The 22,704-nt window shown below is 23.9% G+C and overlaps 2 protein-coding genes and 1 non-coding gene across 3 annotated transcripts; 1 reads left to right on the top strand and 2 right to left on the bottom strand.

Annotated features, from left to right (window-relative positions):
- Positions 1 to 12,684: 12,684 nt before the first annotated feature.
- Positions 12,685 to 12,756, bottom strand: Trnap-ugg (transfer RNA proline (anticodon UGG)). The gene has a single exon. It is a non-coding gene; the product is annotated as a tRNA-Pro (tRNA).
- Positions 12,757 to 16,079: 3,323 nt separating this feature from the next.
- On the top strand, positions 16,080 to 18,919 carry LOC129611597 (cytochrome P450 4e3-like). The gene is made up of 8 exons (XM_055524808.1): positions 16,080 to 16,436; positions 16,953 to 17,062; positions 17,126 to 17,475; positions 17,575 to 17,716; positions 17,759 to 17,932; positions 17,989 to 18,057; positions 18,232 to 18,406; positions 18,476 to 18,919. The coding sequence occupies exons 1-8, from the start codon at positions 16,265 to 16,267 to the stop codon at positions 18,853 to 18,855; spliced, it is 1,572 nt and encodes a 523-aa protein (XP_055380783.1). The 5' UTR covers positions 16,080 to 16,264; the 3' UTR covers positions 18,856 to 18,919.
- Positions 18,920 to 19,074: 155 nt separating this feature from the next.
- On the bottom strand, positions 19,075 to 20,731 carry LOC129611634 (nicotinamide riboside kinase 1). The gene is made up of 3 exons (XM_055524856.1): positions 20,605 to 20,731; positions 20,172 to 20,281; positions 19,075 to 19,926 (listed from the first exon to the last, which is right to left on the bottom strand). Exon 3 carries the CDS (start codon positions 19,908 to 19,910, stop codon positions 19,239 to 19,241), a length of 672 nt encoding a protein of 223 aa, XP_055380831.1. The 5' UTR covers positions 19,911 to 19,926; positions 20,172 to 20,281; positions 20,605 to 20,731; the 3' UTR covers positions 19,075 to 19,238.
- Positions 20,732 to 22,704: the final 1,973 nt, after the last annotated feature.

Here is a 22,704-nt window from a genome sequence, read left to right as displayed (position 1 = left end):
AATCAGGCATCAGCAACTGGAGGTTTACCACGGGCCAAATATACATTTTTGGGTATATAAAGAGAAATAATCAATCGATTTCATTGAAATTTAATATTTGAATTCCTCGTATTAAAACAATGAACATATAAATTTTTCTCGAAAACTGATTTGCGGGCCGATTCTACATTTTTCACCATATCAGAACGAATTTATGGAATGTCTTGAAATTTGATATTTGAGTTCTGGTTGTTACCGAAACTAACTAGCGAGCATTTCAGGGAATTCGGGTAGCACAAAGCGAAACTCTGCTAAGAGCCCAATTTACATTTTTCTAAGTATGTTAACTATAAGCTTACTTATGCCCTAAAAATTGGAAAGAAGTATTTAACAGACATTTTTATAATATTCTGTAACACTTTCACTTAACTAGACAATACACAATGCGGACGGTTATATGCTGACCACATCAGATTTTGTTTTTTTGTAAAAATTGTGACTTTTTAAATAAAGTATTTTAACTAATCTTTTTCTCATTAAGATTTAGGTAAAATAAGAATTAGGGTAAAGTGACTTCTGAAATTTAGTATGTAAACAAATGAGTTGAAGTGTGCAGGATCTGCGGTAAGCTATTGCCAACATTTTAAGTTTTAAACCTTTGTATTTCATGGAAAACAATGAATTCGATAAATTGCCATTTTCATAAAAATTTATTTACAGTCACCATTTTTACATAAAATATTAGAGATTTTCGTATTAACTTTTCTTAAAAATTAATATACCTAGTATGTTGTAAGTTCCTATATATAAATCATTCTAACTTGTATAAACATTTGTACAAAGTCACATAAATAAAAAAAATTACTAAAATTTTCTAATGGGTGTGTGATGGCCGTATTTTCATGTTCCTTAATTCTCAAGGTCGATTTGTAGTTTTTGTTTTATGTTTACCTTAACTGATCGGTAATTAAAATATTTAGAACTCTTCTTTGGCGTTATTTTTAGTCAAATGTTTTGTTCACATTTTATGTTTTATTTCCTTTTCTATACTATTTTTAGTTTTCATATTATTTTTTGAAAAAAAAAAATTTTTTGATAGTTTTTTTTTTCCTTTATTTTCTTAATGTTATTCATAATATTTAATTGCTTAGTTTATAGTACAACTGCGTTAGTAAAATTAACTGACTATGTATACAAGTATGTATGTGTGTATATTTAAAAAAAAGTGTAGTTAAATTTTAGGCGCCAACTTTATTACTATTTTAATACTTAAATGTTCTAATATAGTAAAAGCACGTGCAAAAGGTCAAAATAATAATAAGTAAGTTTACATATATAAGAGAGTCATCACGAATTTGTATACTTACGTGTAACATTGAATGTATATACAAAATTCAAGGTGTATGTATAACAAAACGCAAATAAAGGTTTAACAATTTTTAAAAAAATTAAAACGAAAGAAATTTGCGTGAGAGAAGTGATAAACAACGAAAAATTTTTTTATTTGTCTTTTTAATAATATCAAATTTTAATTTTTGTATCATTTTTTCTAATAGCGATTATGGAGGTTGTACCTCAGTAAACAGTTCAGAGTGTCGGGCATAATGACTATTTCTAATATCATTTTTTAAAAATTAGAAAATTAAATATTTAATCCATTTGATAATTTTATAAGTTTAAAACAATATATGCGATTTAGGACTCAATATATCATCTTGGGATTAAAATCTTTTCGTACACATATTTTTGACCTTGTAGCTATCTAAAAATAATCATAGACTTCCTTACAGTACAATTGTTTTTTCTAATATTTTCAAAACATAAAATTGAATGTAAATATTTCATCTATATAATGCAGGTCGTGACTATTTATTCATCAATATTTGTTCGCTATTATGAAGATTTGCTCTTCAAATGTACGTCTGTATAAAAGGTGACCCTTCAATTGGTGGCATTTGTGAAAGAAATCAATATTTTTTTTTGTAATTAAATCAATTTTTAATTTTTAATTCTTTTCTGTAATGGATGAAATTATAAAATAATTAAAATTTTGAGTTTAATAAAATGTCATTTATTAAAATTTTTGGGAAATTTATAGAGAACATAATAACGTGTTAACAGTACATTACAGTGTTAACTGTAAAATCAAATTAAGAGAATAAAATTTATTGTACTCATTTTCTTATCTCATCTTAAAATGCTTTCGTGGTTCACAGTGGCCTTCTTACTGTTATTAAAAATTGAAATTTACCTAATAAACTGTAAAAATAAATTTCAGGTTAAAAAAAAAAACTTAACTAAGATTTTTGTATGCATTTCTCCCACATACAATATCTTCCAATATCTTTATAACTTAATCCTTTCTTATCAGAAGTTCAAGAAAGATTACAAGCTAGTAAGTACCATTAAACTTTCATCTAAAAGCATCTATATCATGTCATCTCCCACAATGTTATGAAAGCAGGTTTTCATCTTGATTTATTTGACAACCTTTTCCATTCCATTTGACAACACAATTAAAAATCTCTCATTTTTATTTGAGTTGGCAAGAAGAGTAAATTTTAAGTTCTTATGATAAAATACGTACCAACAGTACTTTAAAAAAAAAATTAAATATTTAATATTCTAATTTCAATCAAGAAATATATTTCAATTCTACTATTCTAGAGTAAAACACACAGACACAAGGACGGAAATTAACGCATATGTATAAAGATCGATGGAAAATTGAATGTTGTACCATTCCCCGTACGAGCATGAGTCCGTAATTATAGTTGAAACTATTATTGGTAAAGTTTTTATTAAAAGCGCACTGTCCAAGTAAGCTAGTCCTAACATTAATTACAACTCGCCTTAATAATACCGGCCATAATATTCTATTTCTTGTCTATAGTATTCAATGGGCTAGTTTAATTCTTTACACCATTTCTAAATTAAATAATAGTAAAAAGAAAATTTATTTATTATCTTTATAAAATCTTTAACCCTATACCAGTGAACTTTATAAAATATTAAAATGTTACATATAACAAACCATCTATACTCTGTATAATATATCTAGATCTGTATATACACTTACAAATAAACAAAACAAATATAATACATAATAATTAATTCTAATTAATTGAAATGAATGAGTGAAAGTAATTCGCATGTAATCAAAATTTAAGTGATAAACACGTTTTCATTATAATTTGTTATATACTATGTAAAGAATATAAGAATAATGTTTCTAATTAATTTGTTTACTTAAGAATTTATTTATTCTTATTTTTACCATTTTTTCAATAAATTTAATTATACTTAATGAAAATTTTTAGATCACATATAGAGAACTTTATACTTTTGCAAATAAATATACACACATTTACTAGTGTAATCATTTCATGAATATTTTCCCTAAATTTGAATAGCATGCTTTCATGACTTCCTCATTTAACGACACAGTTTTTTTTTTTTATTAGTCATTACTGTTTTCATTGTTATATAGTTAAACCTGAATTATACAAAGTACTTAGTAGAAGATTTACAGAATAAGATGGATACTAAGAAATATAATGTAAATTTATGGGAAAAGAAGGTATATGTAATGTAATAAATGTATGAACTATGAATTGAAAACTAAAGGAAATTCTATTTTTAAAATTGTACTCGAAAAGGAATTGAATTAATCACGTTGTTGACCCATTTATGTTGTATCTATACTACTTGCATTATAGTATCGGCATGATAGTAATTAAATACATGTATGTATGTACAAGTAAACAATAATAGAATAAGATTATTTGTAATAGAAAAATTTTTAATATAATTTCAAAATAGAATCAAATTAATTAAAAAACAAAAATTTTTTTAAGGAGAAGAATTTTTTTTCTTATACGTTCTTTATCGTAAATATTAGTTATAAAATATGCGATAAATAATAAAAATTTTGTATAAGCAGTACAAAATATATAAAATTTATTTATAACTTTTATTTGAATATTTGCAATTGATGAATTATTGAATAAATAAAAAATAATTTCCAAAACCGAATTTAATGAATAAATAATAAAATTTTTCTAGAGCATATTTTAGCCTTATAATTCAATTACGATGAACAGAAGAAAATTGTTTTGAAAAGAAGTTGTTGAAATATTAAGGTTGGTACCTACCTGCATTTTTATCTGTTCATGAAGATTTATATAAATTTTGTTTCGTCTAGAAGGGAAAAGTTAAATAAATTGGCTGCGTACCACTAGTATAAACTTTGTTGCAATAAAAATGAGGCATTTTTTCTGCTCACGTGAAATTTTTTGAACAGAAAGAGAATATCGTTCGACATTAGAGAATATTTTGTGATATTTTCACACTTATCGTTTACCTAGGAGATGGTGATTAGACAAAACTACATGTTCTCAAAAATTTCAATTTTTATTTGATAGCAATTTTTGCATTCATATATATTTAAATATTATAATGACGCCCCATGTATGTACTATTGAACGTTATCTCAATTTTCTTATTAATTCACACAAAATTGCATACATACATATGTATGTTTGTATAGATGGGAAAAATTATTATAAAATTTCAATATAAAATCCTTTATACATATTATTCATACTATAATGAAAATATATATAGATATCATGAAATATTCACATTAAACTTCATAAATTTTGAATTATTAATATTGCATTAGGATAATATTTATGATGAAATCCCTTGATAATAAAAATATTATTAAAATATAACAATATTTATGTAAAAAAAAAAAAAATTCTAATATTTACAGATATCATTAATGTCAAATTTATTTCAATTTTTACCCTATAATTTTTAAGCTCAAATATATAGGAAAACGTATATAAAGAGTAACTTGACTAATAAAAATATTTTATTAATAGATAAGGACATTTTTATTATTATTTTTATTATTGCTTTTATTTCTATAATTGTTATATTGTGGTCAATTTTTAAATACCCCTGACCCAAATGATAAATAATCTACAATGTACATATGTATACCGCATCCTTGTATAATAAATAATTATTTCTGTATTTTCATTGCAATTGTATGTATGTATGTATGTATTTACAATGAGTACATACATACATACATACATATGAATTGCTCTAAAAATATTTTTAATATTAATTTTCATAAATTAATAAGGATTACCAATTTTTTTTTTAGTGCGCAAAAATTCAAGTAGATTGGCCTAATAAAATTTGGAAACAATCATATACATACTTTTAATTTATTGTTAGTAGCGTTTGATTTTAATTTAGAAAAATTATTGGTTGAATGTCATTGTCATTGTCAAAATTAATTTTATAATTGAGTAAAATTTACATTAATTCTTTGATTACTTAAAATAGATTATGAAAATATTGAAGCTGGAAACATGTTAATAAATGGAAATCGGTGTTTCAAACTATGAAAGAAAACTGATTTTTTCATTTTAACAACAATTTCGATTAAAAATCATTTGAAAACTAGTAATTTTAAAAATAATGGGTACGAAATAATTTTCTACTTAATTTGGTATTATCAAATATGATTCTTAGAGTAGAACAGTAATTTTTATTTTATAAAATTTTATTTTTAATTCGTAAAAATTCTTTAGAAATCAATTATAAGTGCACGCGACTTTATGTATACAAAACAATTGTTATGTGACATTACAAAAAATTGTAAAACGCTTAAAGGAAACTCGCATTGTTTTATTTTATTATCCTTAAAAACAGTCTAAATAATTTGTGCTATACAAAAATGCGTGCAAATACTATAAATAATTCTTTTATTGCACATAACCATAAAAAAAAATTGAATAAGGAGAAAAATGAAATTCAAAAGAAAAAAAAATTCCCTTATTCTATAAATAAAATGGAAAATAACAAAAATGAAGTATTTTATTCTAGAACACTAGATTAGAACAAAAGCTCTTATATAGACTCATTTAATTGACAAAAATTTTTATATTAGATTTTCCTTAGGCAACCTCGCTTGTATTGTTCTATGTGAGCCCATTACAAATTATCCTTTTTTTTATTTAGAAAGTATATAATAAAATTTGGAGTATAGGTTTTAAAGGTCAGAACTAGGTTAGGAATATTTTGTGCCAGTAATAGTCCCTTATGACAGTTAGATTTAAAATCTGTACCTTAAAAATTTTAAAATTAAATAAATGTTGTTTAAATGTATTAATTTTAAATAAAATTTTAATATGGTGTAAATATTCAAATTATATATTTAATTTTCTAAAATATTTCATTATTATCAAAATCATTAAATTATTTTAAATCAAAATTGTAAGAATTAGCTCATATATTTTACCTAAAGACTATAACTATCATAATTTTCAATATTTTATAACAAATATTACTGCTATATTTTGCTGAAAAGTACAATATTGTTCTAATGAATTTAAATATTAATTTGAATAATATTCTTAATTCTGACATTGCTTTTCTACATTAAAAATTTTGAGAATAATTCTAAAGTTTTATTAATTCTATATTGTTTCAAAATTGCTATAATGACCCCATCATTATATAAAATTATTTTATGACCAATTTAAGATGAAAATTAAAAATTTATATATGAACCCGTATAGACACAAGTTAAGTGTAATTATGGTTATAGAAAATGCAATTATCCTTTTTTTTTCTCTCTCTTATCCTTTTCTCCTGTAATTATAATAATGTTAATGTATTATTATTTTAAATTATTTTATTGTCTGATTTTCTATATACTTGTTATGATAATAATCTTATACAAAATGAAATTAAAAAATATAAATGAAATTTTGATAAAAGAAAATGTTCGCAAAATTCATGCTAAATGTTAAGCCATTTAAAATTTTTAGGGTCAAATTTAGGCTTTTATTATTAGACGGTTTTCATGAAAAATCTAAATACAGAAAAATGTGTATGAATGTGTACGCAATGAAGTATTTCAGATTTAACATTACATTTAATTATTAAACCTGAAGATATTAAACCTATTTAGACCGTGCGCTTTATTTACAGTGAGAATACAAACGAATGAATAACAAATCGTACTGTAGAGGTTCGCTAACAGCCTTTGATACTTCTAATTTTCCTTGATATTTTTAACTACACATTGTACATACAGTCATCGTATACTTGCAAGAAAATAATATAAAAATTCCCTGCTCCATTCAATAATTTATTGAAATATTTTTCCTAAGCTTAATAAAATATTTTCTTCAAAAATTATATAATTTTTTTTTTTAACAAAAAAAAATTTTATAACCTAAAGGAAGTAGGTTTAAAAAAGTGTAACATGTACAACGAATTTTCTATTACGAAAATATTATGCATCCCTTCGACCGAACATACTAACTTATCATTCTAAAGAAATTATCAACAGTGAACCAGAGTTACATAAATTAACGAGTAATATACTTTGTAGAGTTCAATAAAACAAAACGTTTGAAGACCAACATTATAAATAATATAGAAGAATAAAAGTAAACAAAAACAACAATGACTATAAAATTTCTCTTCTCTTTTTAATAAAAAATAATTAATATACTTTTTCCTTCTCTCTATCTTATTCATTTTTCGTTTATTTCGCATATTCATTTGGTATCATTCCTTTTCTTCTCATAAAATTTTCTCTTTATTTCAATGTCATACAAAAGAGAATTTTAAAATTGAGCGAATTTTGTTTTCAATTATTGAAATTAGTTGAAGGTAATTGAACAACAAAAAATAACGTAACGTGTATAACGACAATAACGAATATAGCAAGAATATGTTACAATTAGAGAACATTCAAATAATTTTTGTCATCCATAATTTTATTATTATTAAATTTTTTTCTTATTTCTTGTTTTTTTTTTCTAAAATATTGCATAATATTTATAACTGGGAGTCTAAATAATGATTGAATTATGCTATTTCAGTTTTTTAATATTGATTTGGGTTTATTATACATAATATGTACAAAAGCACAGAGGATTCTAATAAATTGTGCATCTTCTTCTTCTTTGCTTTATAACTCGGGTTGGGCCAATGCATCCTCTCCAATATGATACCAATCGGATCTGTTTATTATCCGAGGCGTATTTCTGGGTTCCATAACAATATATATAACTAGTATGAGGCTGTCAGCCTTATGACTAAGGTCTTTCGCACTCATTACTTGGTCGGAAATCTCTACCGTTGCCCGGTGGCCAGCGTGTGGAGGTGTAGGGGCGATTGGTGGTAGCTGTCATAGTTGCGGCGTTTGAATGTTCCACAACACGCCGCCCTGTCGCTTACCAACTCGGCCACCATAAATTATTGTTTAATAATAATTTTTATTATTATTAAATTACGTACATGAATTTCCAACCATAATATTATATTAACTTACGATATTAACGAGATTTTTTTATTCTATAAGCAAAACGTATAACGTACAGAATTCTCACAAAGCAAACAAATTACCTTCACAATTGTTGAACTCAACTGTATATTTGTATCAAAACAAATTGCAATTTTATATATGCATATACACTAAGCTTGTAGAAAAATTTATGGTGCAACGAACTTATTATGAATTATTAATAACACTTTTAATATTCGAAAATTACTTTCACTGTTTTAAAATCTGAAATCTAAAATAAATATTTTAATAATGCTTTTTTACTAAAAGATCATTAAACATGTCTGTTACATTAATAACACAAAGAAAAGTTATGAATTTAAAATTGAAAAAAAAAAAAATTCGCATATAATAAATATAAATAGATCGTAAAATATCGAGTACGTCCGCAACATTATTAAAAAACGACAAAATTGTTTTTACATATTTTGTTTTAAGTTTTTGTTAAATTTTTTTTTAATAATTAACAAAGGCAATGACCGAGCATTGCTAATAAAACATAGAATTTCTAACTCATTTTAAGAAAAGAAAAGTAAATTGAAACAAACAGTAATTAGTAAGCTGTTAACGTATGGGGAACCTAATATTCCTCCGCAAAGTAGATTTCGGAGTTTTCATAATTACTCCGATAGTGATAGCCAAGCATTGGGGAGGAGGGGTAAAGATTGTTTGGGCTGTGCTTATATTTGTTAGTTGAGGCTCACACGAATACAAGTTTCACATGAAGCAAATATTGACATCGGGCTCACAATGGACCTATGTGGCTTACGTTTTGTAGCCTATTTTGCCGTTCCTATATACTGTAGTCAATTTCGTTACATATTTTGCCTTTTTTATTTAATTATGGCTAACTAGATTACACAATTTTTTTTATAATATGTGTATGCATATATGTACATATTTTATTTCATTCAATAAATACAAAATAATTTGAACAAAAAGAAATAACTACAAGAATTCTAACAAATTTGACCCTTTTTTATGAATTACTTGATTTAATATTGTCAACTACTGAAAACTTTTCTTTAAAAAAACATGAAACAAATCACGAATTTAATAATTTTTTATTTAACACAAAATACACTAATAATTGTCACGTCTACATACAACAAAAACACAAATACAAAATATTAAAAATTTTAAAAAGCATTTCTTTTTTTCCTTATACCGTAAGAAAATGACAACTTAATAAATGCAATATTGGCATTAATAATGGTAATTTATACAATTAAATTAATAAAACATTTTGCAATTACAATCATATACATATTATGTTACTTTAGTATTCATATGAGTCATGACTGAATACTTTTCATAATAATTACCTCTAAGAAATATGACAGTTTTTTTTAGATCAGTTGCTAATCTTCTCAATGTAATTACCTACCCACTAATTATGAATATTTTTATGTGAACTATAAATCTTAAAGTGTTATCAATTAACCTTTAACTGACAAGGTGGTAGTAAATTTTACATCTTCTGTTTTTTCTTTTGTAATAACATCGTTATATTTCTCTCTCAGACTTTCATATTCTCTGTTATTTCATAGCTATTTTATGCTCTCTTACTTAGTGTTAATTTTGTTATTGTGCTTGTGAGTAAAAACGGTAACGGAGAAGTTGGGAGAGAGGTGTGATAGTTAATATCAACTCGACTAATTTGTTAAAAATTTTAAGTCGTACTTGAAAGGTTAATGTCACAATTTACATATTTTTTGTACTTCGTTCGATGTTTCCGCTCTATCAAAACCAATATTTATTGACAATTTATATTAGGAGTATAATTTTAACATTTTTCAAATATTACATTCACAATTAATATTATAATATACTTTACATTTATTAATACATTTTTTCATGTAAGCATTTAATCACATAGTTCAATAAAAAATAAATTAGAACATTACAACGAATTGAACAGAGTTACAAAGTTAAAGCTAAAATTGCTATAAAAACAATATGTTATTGCATGTACTATATGTAATATTAATTAGTAATAATATTTAATTAAATTATAATAAAAATAAATAGAACAATGCAACAAGCCCACACATATATTTTTTCAAATAAAAATTTTACATGAACTTCTATAAGAATTTACGATATGTTTTTATAAATTTTTGTTAGGCAGGCTAAACGTATTAATAAACAGTTGATGATGTTATTTGAATGTTAAAATGTACACGTATTACTAAAACTTTTTATAGACTAGTAATAAAATTGTATTTTAATATAATTAATGAAATAAAACATAGGCATAAAGTTACTACTGTTACAGTATGTGTAAAGTCTTCTTTGAAATTTTCATTATTTGAAGTGTTTTTACTTAATTTTATAGTTACGGTCTATATTATGCAGATACTAAAAATAAATATGAAAAAGGATCATAAATTAAATTGCAAAGCAAAGAACTATATGCGTACAAAGTACATATTGTAGGTATATTGTTCCATAATTTATTAAATTCTATATAATTAAATAAATGAGAAAATGGAATAAAATCAAATAGCAACTTTTCAAAATTTTTAAAGCCGTTTACATTATATTGCATTTTCGGTATTGAAAAAACAGAACTGAATTTTATTACTCAGTAATTTTGAACATTTTTCTGCCATACAATCATTGAAAAACAATATTTAATCTATGGTTTACATCCAAAATAAAATAATCGGCCGATATGTCTGTTTACAAAACTTTAATCTCAGCAGAAAACTATTTCTGAAAAAAAAAAACAGTTTTCATTCTTTGTAGCTTTTGCAAAATAACATATTCCTGCAAATACGATGAAAAAGAAAACTATATTTTATTAACAGGATGCGTGAAAACATTTTTAAATTTTTAATCAATAAGACGCTCGCCTCTACCATTGCCTCTGCTCAATTTCTGTTCAATTATCGGTTACTTAAACATTTCTTTTATATTGAAAGTTTCACTTAATTTCTTTAAAAGCATAAAACTAATGTTATGCCAACTTACCTTTACACTGTTACCCTATATTTAAATATTACATTAACATTTCGTTCCTCTCCCAAAAGTATGCAGAAAAAAAACAATATTTTACATTTAAAACTTAATAAAATATCGTACGTAGCCTAGCCCGTATATGTGCATAAAACATTCTTTAAAAAAAAGCTTGTTTTGATTTTTGAAGAAAAATGTGCTTTTTTACAAACCATTAGTTTTAATCTAATTTATTTAATAATAAAAAAACTTTTTTTTGTAAATTAGAAACTTAAATTTAATAAAATTACCGTAATTTGAAAAATATTTTTATTTCTTCGAAAATATTTGTGAATAAAATGATGTCAACAATTTCATAACAGTAACAAATTTTTTTTTTCGTACATCCACATATTATAAATATTCTACAATAAATCCTTTGGGCACCACTATAAAAATTGTCTGTTTTTCTGTTTTAGTAAACTATCAACAATAAATATTAAAAAAAAAAAAATAACAACTTTCAGTAATAAAAATAAGATTTTGAACACAGATGAAAAAAAAGCGAAGGAAAATGCTCCAAGGACGTTATAATATAGAAATGTTTATTTTTTTCCTAAAACACATTCCTACGCACATATTTATTGTGATTTGATGTGGGAAGATGAGATAACAACGGATATATTAAATAGGCAACGTTTGTGTATATAAGAGAATAAGTAATGTATGTATAAGGAAATGACATTTTCTTGGAGCCATTTTGACAATCAATATTTTAAATTTGTTTCTATTTTGTTTTATTTTTCATTTACTATTATTTATGATCTTACCCAACAAAATATCATTAAACTAAAATTGATTTGAATTAATAGCTATTTCTTATGCTCCAAAATTTAAATGAAAAGCCATTTTTTTTTTTTGCAAAATTACTTGATTTAATAATAATTCTCATTTAATTATTTATTTCTTTTTGTAACATACACAATTTATTTTAGACAAAATCATTAGTTTCTGCAACACATATATAATAAAAACAATTAAAATTTTAGAAATATTAAAATAAAGAGAAAGTTCTAAAAAACGCTCTCTCCTCTTGGTCAGAATTTTAAAATTTCATTGTGAATTTATTTCTGACAGAGCGGTATATTGACGTGTCACATATAATTTCCTCATTTACGTTTATTTTATTGAACGCTATAATTAAAAATTATAATTTGAATAAGTAAGTTTATGAAATAAATTTTAAATTTTCTACTTCAAAATTTAAAACATATATCATGTAAATTAATTCAGTATTCATTTCAGAAATTAAAGTAAAATTTCCATAAATAAATTAATGTTTTTTAAACAAGCTTAGAGAGGAGGTGTAAAAAAAGACATAAGGGCTCAACCGGGATTTGAACCCGGGACCTCTCGCACCCAAAGCGAGAATCATACCCCTAGACCATTGAGCCGCTGTATTATAATATTCAATTAATAACGTTATAAAATTTCATTTACAGCATAAAAACTTGTTTTAACTCAATAGTATAAAAATCAAAATTAATTCATTCAACAAGTTTACAGTATGTTGATTTTAATTGTATAGCTTTGTATAAAGTTTTTCAGCTATAACAAAATTATGTTCACATATTTTACGTACATATACATACGTAGATTTGAGTATAACCGTGAGCTTTTGGGTTTTTAACATTTAAGAAGTTTTTAACATTCAAAAAGTTTTTCGACAATCGTCAGCAAACAAATATAAACAATAACCAAATATTCAACAAATAAAAACACTTTGTTAACAATGTTAAAAATATTAGCTTAAAAAAAAACCGTTTAGGTTACACATTTACATTTTTCAAACCAAATTATCAAAACGCAAATATAAAAATACGATTGCCGAATATTAGCAAACTTTTTCATCGTTCTATACTTGTATTACTGTTGGTAGAGCAATATAACAAACAGCAGTGCTTGAATAATAAAAGAAATTTTTAAAAATTTTTTGAAAATTTATTTTTTTGATTTAATCAGAAATTTCGCTTTCAAAGGAGATCGGGAGTTATTTAGCTTATTATAAAAAATTAAGTTTACACTTAACGTCAAAAACATATTTCAATTGAACAAAATTGAATTTTTTGATAAAAAACCACTTTACCACTTTTTCATTTAATAATATAAATTAAGGGTAATTTTCAATCCAATTGTCTTTAAAGATATTTTGTAAACTGTATATAGATTATATTTAACTGTAATATAACTGTTACAGACATATTCAAGTACATAATGAAAAAAGATCCAAATCAATATTAAAAAAAAGTATTTGTATCTTATTCATATGTACCTAGTTATATATATTTTTATAATTAATTGGATAAAACATTAATTACAAAAAAATATTTGTATCCACTTAATTGATTTAACAGTAAAACGAGAATATAAGTAGGTTGAGTTGGCCGTGTCAACTCTATGATACCCGTACGAATCAATGATTTTAAGAGTTGTATATGATAACCACCACACCTCTTCATACAAAATGTATGGTATTAAGTCATACATATAATTAAATTTTCAATATAAATTCATACAATCTTAAAGAATTTTATCGAAAATTATGGCCGCATTAGAAATTTTTTTTTTGTGCAAAATTTCAGCACTGCATACTTTCAATATTTTTTATAACATACGAATAAATAAATTTGAATATATATGACAGATATGTCATCAAAAGCAGTTGAACAATTTCAAAAAGTTTATTTTATTTCGCTTGAACGAAATTTTAATTCTATAGCTTTTTTAATTTCTGACATATATCACAAAATAAATTTTGAAATTGTACGGCAGTTACTCGAACCACTGCTTTTATCGTATCCAATTTAAATAGGATACTCGTTTTTACAATATAAATAATTTTGTGAAATTTTAGAAAACTTAACTCATTTAGTTTTTAAGTTATCACTGGAACGGTCAAACAGACATTGTTAAATTGCTGATCAAAAACAAATACATGCGTCTTTTATTACATTTTTAGTGTTATAAACAAAGTGACAAATTTATAATACCTTTCACCCCGTACATACTCGTACATACTGATATAAATACTCAAGTTCTTGTAGAGTAGAAATATGTGTGACAAAATTATGTTATATTGGGGCTTGTATATAAAAAATTGCGATTTTTTTATAATTATTTTATATCTATAGTTTTCCAACCACAATTTATGTACCTAAACGGTTCTGAATTGAAAAAAAAGTAATTTCAATGTTAAAATTGTTTTGTTACTTATTTTGTTTTTTTCTTTTTTTCAATAATCGGAATGTGTCAAATATATTAAACGGTATCAGAGTAAAAATTTATATGCCTTAATATTTGTTTTATGTTACATTTGAAAAGTTTGCGCAAAAAAGTGAAAAAATAATATGTACATGTTGTATGTACATTTTACAACACATTTATTTAGTGCACAACACACTCACTTCACACTATCATTTTATGTACTGTTACAACACACATTCAATACCGAATCACTTGCAGCCGTATTCCCAATGTAAATGTTCCTAAAATTAAATTTGCTTCTAGACATTAAAAATTCACAAAATCTGGAATGAAAGGAAAGTTCTCAACAACATTTTGAATCTCTAATTAGTAGCTTGATAGACCAAATGGAGACTTTAAAAATTGAAAAATTATATGAAGTAAATACGTATGTGAGAAGAGAAAAACATGTTTAATATGAATAGGGTAAGTTCCCCCACCTGTGGACAAAAACAAAATTTTAGTAACTCTTTTTAGTTTTAAAAAACTACTAAAAACATTTACTTTTTAACCACGACGAATTGATTGCGGTTTTAAAATATTTTGAAGCGAGATATATCGCATATGACCAGAATAGTGTTTTCGGCAATGAAATATACTTTTTAAAACTATACAACATTTAATGGTAACTTATTTATTTTCCCAGATATCACTACTGTCCACTGGCAAAACCGTCCTCACCCTATAGGTTATTAAACATTGTAACTAAATAAGTAAATTAAATATTATTTATTCCATAAGAACTATATTAGTTTTGAAATTTAATGAAGCATTTGCATGCTCATAAATTAAACATGATTTCAAGTGCTGGTTTGTGGAGCATATTAAATAATTTCCACATAAAAATTCTTCATAGATCAAAATCTGAAATAAGAAAAATAAATTTTTAATATTAGCAATAACATTTTTCATAAAAAAATTAATAATTTTGTCCACATAAGTTATACAGGGTGTTCACATAAAAGGTGACAAAAAATTTCAGGGATGATTTTTTGATCAATTCCCAGCAAAAAATTGTGTGCATGGGGAGAGGTGGTGTAGATACACTCGTTTTCGAACTACAGCCTGTTGAAAAGAAAAGGTATTTTACTTTTCCTGCATATAAATAAATGCTTATAACTTCGGAACCACACTACATAGAGTTATCATTGGGAAATTGTTTTACAGTCAATTGATTATTTTTTATTTTTGGTCTTACAATTAATTTGATTTGAGTCATAGTTTTTGAGATACAGCTCGTCAAAGTCAGAATTTCACAAAACTCGAAAAATTTTTTTTTTTGATTTTTTCGATGCACTACGATGAAATCTAAAAGTTAACCCATACTATAACATTTTTTTCTATCTCTCATAGTTTTGCCAGTAAACTGTGGTAAATGTGTTCAAAAAACATTATTTGCCATCTTATTCAAAAGCACGCTGTATATACATACCAATATTTTATATTTACACTTAATTAAAATTTTTGTGACAAATTGTTGTATACACAAACAATCACGGAAATAAATACGATAATTTTTTAAAAACATCTTTTAGTCTAAAGCTGACCTCCGTCTACAACTTCAGTAGTGGATTGAAAATTATTGTTTAGATGAAATAAATTAGGAAAACGAAAATATTAAAAATTATTTAATTAATTGTTTTATTTCAATTTAAAATTATGTTATTTTATTTGTTACTAATAGTTTTACTAGCACTTTATTGCTTTTACAATTACAATATACGATGGAAATATATTGATAAAATACAAGGACCAACTGCATTACCAATAATTGGAAACATTCATCAAATAGGATTTAATCCCATTGGTAAACAATTTAAAGTATTATATAATAGATTCTAAAAATTCTGTTAAATATATAAATATGTATATTAACACCTTAAATTGACTTCTAGCTAGATTTAAACATTTTAATATTTCAAATATGCTTTTTCATTCACAAAAGTAATGAGAAGCGTTCGACCGACAAAAGCGCGGTTTCAGTAGAATACAATTTGAAATTGGTTAAATATAAAATATAGTATTTAGAAATATGTATGGATGTGTGTAGGTACATAAACTTCTCACAAGTTCGGTTTTTTTCTATCGCCTAACGTTATGCAAAAATTGATTTTTAAAATTTCAGAGATTTAAATGAACATTTGAATCTATAAATACAACAGAGCACAATCAATATTTTACATAAATTTATGCATAGAAATTTTAAAATACAAACATATGTATGTATGGAAAACAATGTTTCAGTCATTTAAAAAATTTTTAGAAAATAGCTCTTATATACTTTATTCAATCATTTTTAAAAAAATAGGCACTATTTACCATTCAATAAAAATTTTTACTATTTCAGAATACCTAAAATTCTTTATGAAATTAAGCATTAAATACAAGCAAGAGACATTTCGTATTTGGATTGGAAGCAAACCTTTCATAATTGTAACAGACCCAAAAGACATGGAAGTGAATTTTTTTTTTAAATATTTATTTACAAAACAAACTGAGCGAAAAAATTAAATATTCTAGGTGATACTTTCAAGTAATACACTTTTTAAAAAAGCCACTATGTACAGACTCCTATTTCCATGGCTAGGTGATGGACTACTAACAATTCACGGAGATAAATGGTTTAAGCATCGTAAAATGATTACACCATCATTTCATTTTGATATTTTAGTTGATTTTCACGATATAATGAAAGAAAAATCAAAAATATTTGTTAAACATTTAAAGTTAAAAGCAAACAAAAAGGAAATTTTTGATATACAAGAAAAACTAGAGTATATTACATTGGACATTATTTGTGAAACAGCAATGGGACAACCAATAAATTCAATAGAAAATAATAAATTGGAAGTTGTAAGAGCTTTTCAAGAGTAAGTTTAAATAAATATTTAATTATTAAATCATTTATATTACAAAATTTTTAGATTATTATAAATAAAAATTTTATTTACTGATCATTTTCTTTTTAGTTTACATCATATTGTACAAAATCCAAGGTTTGGTCTTTTTATTTCAAATCCAATATTATTTCAGATATACAAAGAGTACGTAATTCGAACAAAAGCATTAAACATAGTAAAAAAGTTTTCAATGGATGCAAGTAGAAGTTTAATATTGGAAAGCGAAACGTAGAAATTTAATAATTTTTTTTAGATGATTGAAAGAAGGCGTAATCTAATTATTTGTAAAGAACGAAATGAAAACTTTAATTCCGATAGCGATAAAAACAAACGCGTATTTTTAGACACCTTATTAACATCTACTATTGATGGAAAACCACTGACGAACCAAGAAATATATGATGAAGTTCAAACATTTATATTTGAGGTAAAACAAAAAAAAAAAACAATTAACGAGGTTATTTCAACATTTTTCTCATTAAGGGACGTGATACAATTTCTTCTGGAATTACATTTGCAATTTATCTATTGTCAAGGCATCCAAATATTCAGGTTAAAAAAAAAAAATTTAATTTAAAAAAATAAATTTCCTTATTATTGCACGCATATATCCAAATTTATTATGTATTTAAGTTAACTTAATTAAAATGAATGTTTGTGAATTAAAACAAAAACTTGGAAAATATTATCCTGTATTAAGCATAATATGTTTTTATCTTTATATAGGAAAAAGTCTATCAGGAACAGAAACTGATTTTTGGTGACGATCTTAAAAACTGTAATCCATCCTATCACAATGTACAGAATATGAAATATTTAGATATGGTTATCAAAGAATGTCAAAGATTATATCCTAGTGGACCACTCATTGCGCGAGAAACAACAAAACTTACTGATTTAAGTAAATAAAATAAAATTTAAAATCTACCTTTTAAATTTAAATTTATGTTTCTTAAAATTATGTATGTAGATGGCAAAACAATACCTAAAAATACAACATTGGCATTATTTATTTTTGCAATGGGATATAATGAGAAATATTTTCCTGATCCGTATAAATTTGATCCAGAACGATTTAGTAGTGACCGAGACAAAATAAATCCATTTGAATATATACCATTTAGTGCTGGTCCAAGAAATTGTATTGGTCAAAAATTTGCCATGCTAGAAATGAAATCAATTGTTTCAGATATTGTAAGAAACTTTAAAATTCTTCCACCCAATGATGAATGTTTAAAAATCAATGGAGACTATGAATATTTGGGAAGATTTGAATACGATCCAGTTTTAGCATTGCTATTGACTTTAAGAGCTGAACGTGGACTAAAGATTATATTAGAAAATCGCTGAATGTGGTGATTTTATAAATTAGCTAAGTCAAAGTATTATTAATTTCTTTAAATTGACTTTGAATAATAATAAAGCCACAGAATTTTTTTTAGATCATATTATTAAAAAGATTACAGTTAATTGTATACTAAGATTTACAAATTTATTTTATTGCTAATTGGTGTTTTACGCCTATATTTTTAGAATAAAAAAAGTAATGTATATTCTGACATAGCGTGGATATTTAGAGTGTCGTTGACATGATTTTAAATTTTGTTTTAAAAAAAATTAATATAAAACAAAAGAGCGTTATATATTGTATAGTTGTATTTAAAATGCAACATAGAATTGTATTTTAAATACAAGTAGCCATTAAAAAAGTCTGGTCCAAAAAACTTTAATATTTATAATTTATTTTGAAATATTTTTTCTAAAATATAATCTTTTGCGAATGTAAATAATGAATCCATTGTTAAAAGTCCATTCATTTCAACAACATTAGCAATTAATTTAATTTGTTCGTGATAATTTAAATAACTAGGCCATACACACATTTCAAAATATCCAAGTATATCTGGTGGATCATAAACTCTTTTTATACGTCTTTCATAACATTTTTCCAATGGTATATGTAAATGAAATTTAATATGTAATAATTTTAATAATCGATAATCTTCCAATATTAAAAAACCTTCAACTAAAATAATTTGTACTTTTAAAATTTCTAATATTTCATCATTTCTATTACTGTTTAAATTCGTTAATTTACTAGCCTCCTTTTGAATATTTATTAAATCATTTATCATTTTTTCCATATCTAAGGCACCAAGACGTTCCCAATTTATATGATTTAAACCATTAACTTTTTCATGTTTTATATCATCTACTGGTAAAAAGTAATCATCCTGTGATACTATTATACATTTTTCAATTAAAAATTTTTCAGGTTTTGTATTCGGTCTGTGATTCAAAATATTTAAATGTGATTTGAAAAAATTGCAAAGTAATGTAGCTAAAGTTGTTTTTCCTCCACATGTTACTCCAGATATACCAATAAATATACATATGGTTGTCATTTTTTGTTTCAAATAACTAAAATGAAAAATAAATTATATTTATTATATATTTATTTTATATTTATTATATGTATATTTAAAAATTTTATATTATGTATTTATGCTAAAAGTATTAAAAATGAAATAACAAAAGAATTAGCTAGTAATTGAAATTTGAGAAAAAATAACAAAGTGTTACAAGTAGCCAATTTAATGCTTCATTAAACAATGTGCGTAAATACTTCTAACCATAATGTTAAATTATATGAGACATTTTCTTACCTAAATTTTCAATTTGATTGTGCGTCATTAAATTAAAGCTTATTGCTTATAACAATGCTATTTTTGTTATTCGGGAAACATCTCAAATATTTTAAAGGAACATGGAATACCTGAAAAAAAACAAGAAACACACATTATTTAAATATTTAACTAAATCTAATTATAATAAAAATTATTATAATATTTTATCGTACATTTCTCAAATTACATATTATCCTTATATTACAAAATTATACACAATAAAAGTTAATAGTTTTGGTTAAAAATAAATTTGACACAATTCAAAATGCATGATTAATAATATTTTTAAAATTGTTTCGTCATTCTCATGAAGTTAATTAAAATTCAATTAATTGTTTTTTTATGAAGTTTAACAAAATTTGGAAAAAAACGACAAGATAAATAATCAAAAAATATTTTGAATATCACTTACTTTTATCAAAATTACTATCATATTTTATTATGCCTACTATAGAGATTTCATCAAAAAATAATTTTAAAAATCTCAACACGGATGATAGAATAAACAATGTTGATTAAATTTTTAACTGATAAAAATCAGACGAAAATAAATAACAAATACGCTTTTCTGTCATAAAAATTATAAAATAATTTTCATGATTTGCAAATTACGTACACTTCAAATTGAAGAATTTTTTAAAATAAAAATAATTATAGTAAAAATTCAAAGTTTTAGAATTTAATCAACAACCTATATTGCTGAATTCATAAGTAATAAATCAAATAAACGTAATAATAAAACAAAATCTCTCGCATAACAATTTTGCTTAATATTTCATATTTATTAAAATTCTTACATAACTTTTATACAATATTTTAAAATACGACTGATACGTGCTTTCAAAACAAACACTGAATTCATATTAAGTATTAACTACTCAATTTTAATAATCTTATCTTTATTGTATTAAACTACAAATCGTTAACTTCACAGTAAACCCACACATACATACATAGGTTAAAATTTTTCTCAATTCTATAATTAGCATATATTTTAAAATAATTTTGTCTCTCATTAACAAATACTACAATAACAAAATAACTTTCTTTATAATATAAAATCATCTAGCTAAGTTAAAAAATTATTTAGTCGGAATTTGAATTGAATCGTGTTTACAATTTTCATTATAGCCGAAAAAAAATTAAAAAAAATCAAACAAAAAAAAAATATTCAGAATTAATAAATGATAATTAATATTTGCTTACAATTATGTTTCTTTATCTTTTAACGCTATTAATAATTTTTATAACAACTTATTGTTTCTATAAATATAATATACAATGGAAATATATTGAAAAAATACAAGGGCCTAATGCATTACCAATTATTGGGAATGCTCATCAATTAGGAATGAATCCCGTTGGTAAAAAAAAAATTTTATAATATAAAAATTTAAATATAAATATTAAGTTAATTAAAATTGTAGTATTCGAAGTGATATACAAGTTTACGCTTAATTAATAAATCCTAAATTTAATATGAAAAATTATCATACAATAAGATTTAAAATAATCAAAATGAATGGATAAAAAATTCGGTGTTGCAAATTTAAGTAAATATATAAAAAAATTAGAGTGTTTATTTATTTATTCATTATATTAAAAAAATGAAACACACAAATGTATACAAAAATATAATTGAGTTATAATAAAAAATTGAAAATTAGCATTAAAAACATGTACAATTAAAAATACTATATAGACTATTTAAAATTAAATTTGGTCAAAAATATGACATCAGTTTTTAAAAAAATTCTAATAAATTCAAGGTTAACCATATTCTAATGGTTCTTAAAGAAAAACCTTAAAAAAAAAAACGCAAACAAAAAAAAAAATAAGAATTTAAAATAAAATCACAATTTGGTAAATAAAAAACAAAACACATGAAAAAATGCTCATAAGTTTCTCATATAGTTTAATGAAAAGGAATTAGGTGCTAAATCAACATTAAATGTGAAAAATATTGTAAAATAATATTAATCCAAAATTAAATTTACTATAAAATCTGATTACTGACTATTTATATATTAATATAATTTTGTAACCATAATAAAAATCAGCTGATCGCTGTTTCAACCTTTTGCAAACAAATAAAAAATTTCACTGTAATTGTGATCAGAATAGAATAACTTCTATTACTTACCGTCAGATAAAGTCTGATATTAAACAGTGATTAAATATAAAATTTTTTTTAAATTTTTTAAAATTTTGCACGACCCCCAACTTCGCCAAAAAATCGAAAATTTTTTTTAAAATTGTCAAAAAAATGAAAATTGTCTACCTTGTCAAAAAATTGAAATTTTTTTAAAATTTTGCACGACCCCCTACCTTGTCAAAAAATTGAAAATTTTTTAAAATTTTGCACGACCCCCTACCTTGTCAAAAAATTGAAAATTTTTTAAAATTTTGCACGACCCCCTACCTTGTCAAAAAATTGAAAATTTAAAATTTTGCACGACCCTCTACCTTGTCAAAAAATTGAAAATTTAAAATTTTGCACGACCCCCTCCTT

The sequence above is a fragment of the Condylostylus longicornis genome, unplaced genomic scaffold (genome assembly GCF_029603195.1).
Source record: "Condylostylus longicornis isolate FDR11 unplaced genomic scaffold, ASM2960319v2 ptg000054l, whole genome shotgun sequence".
Classification (NCBI taxonomy): domain Eukaryota; kingdom Metazoa; phylum Arthropoda; class Insecta; order Diptera; family Dolichopodidae; genus Condylostylus; species Condylostylus longicornis.
The sequence above is the reverse complement of the archived record's forward strand: the minus strand, read 5'-3'. Positions and strand labels throughout refer to the sequence as shown.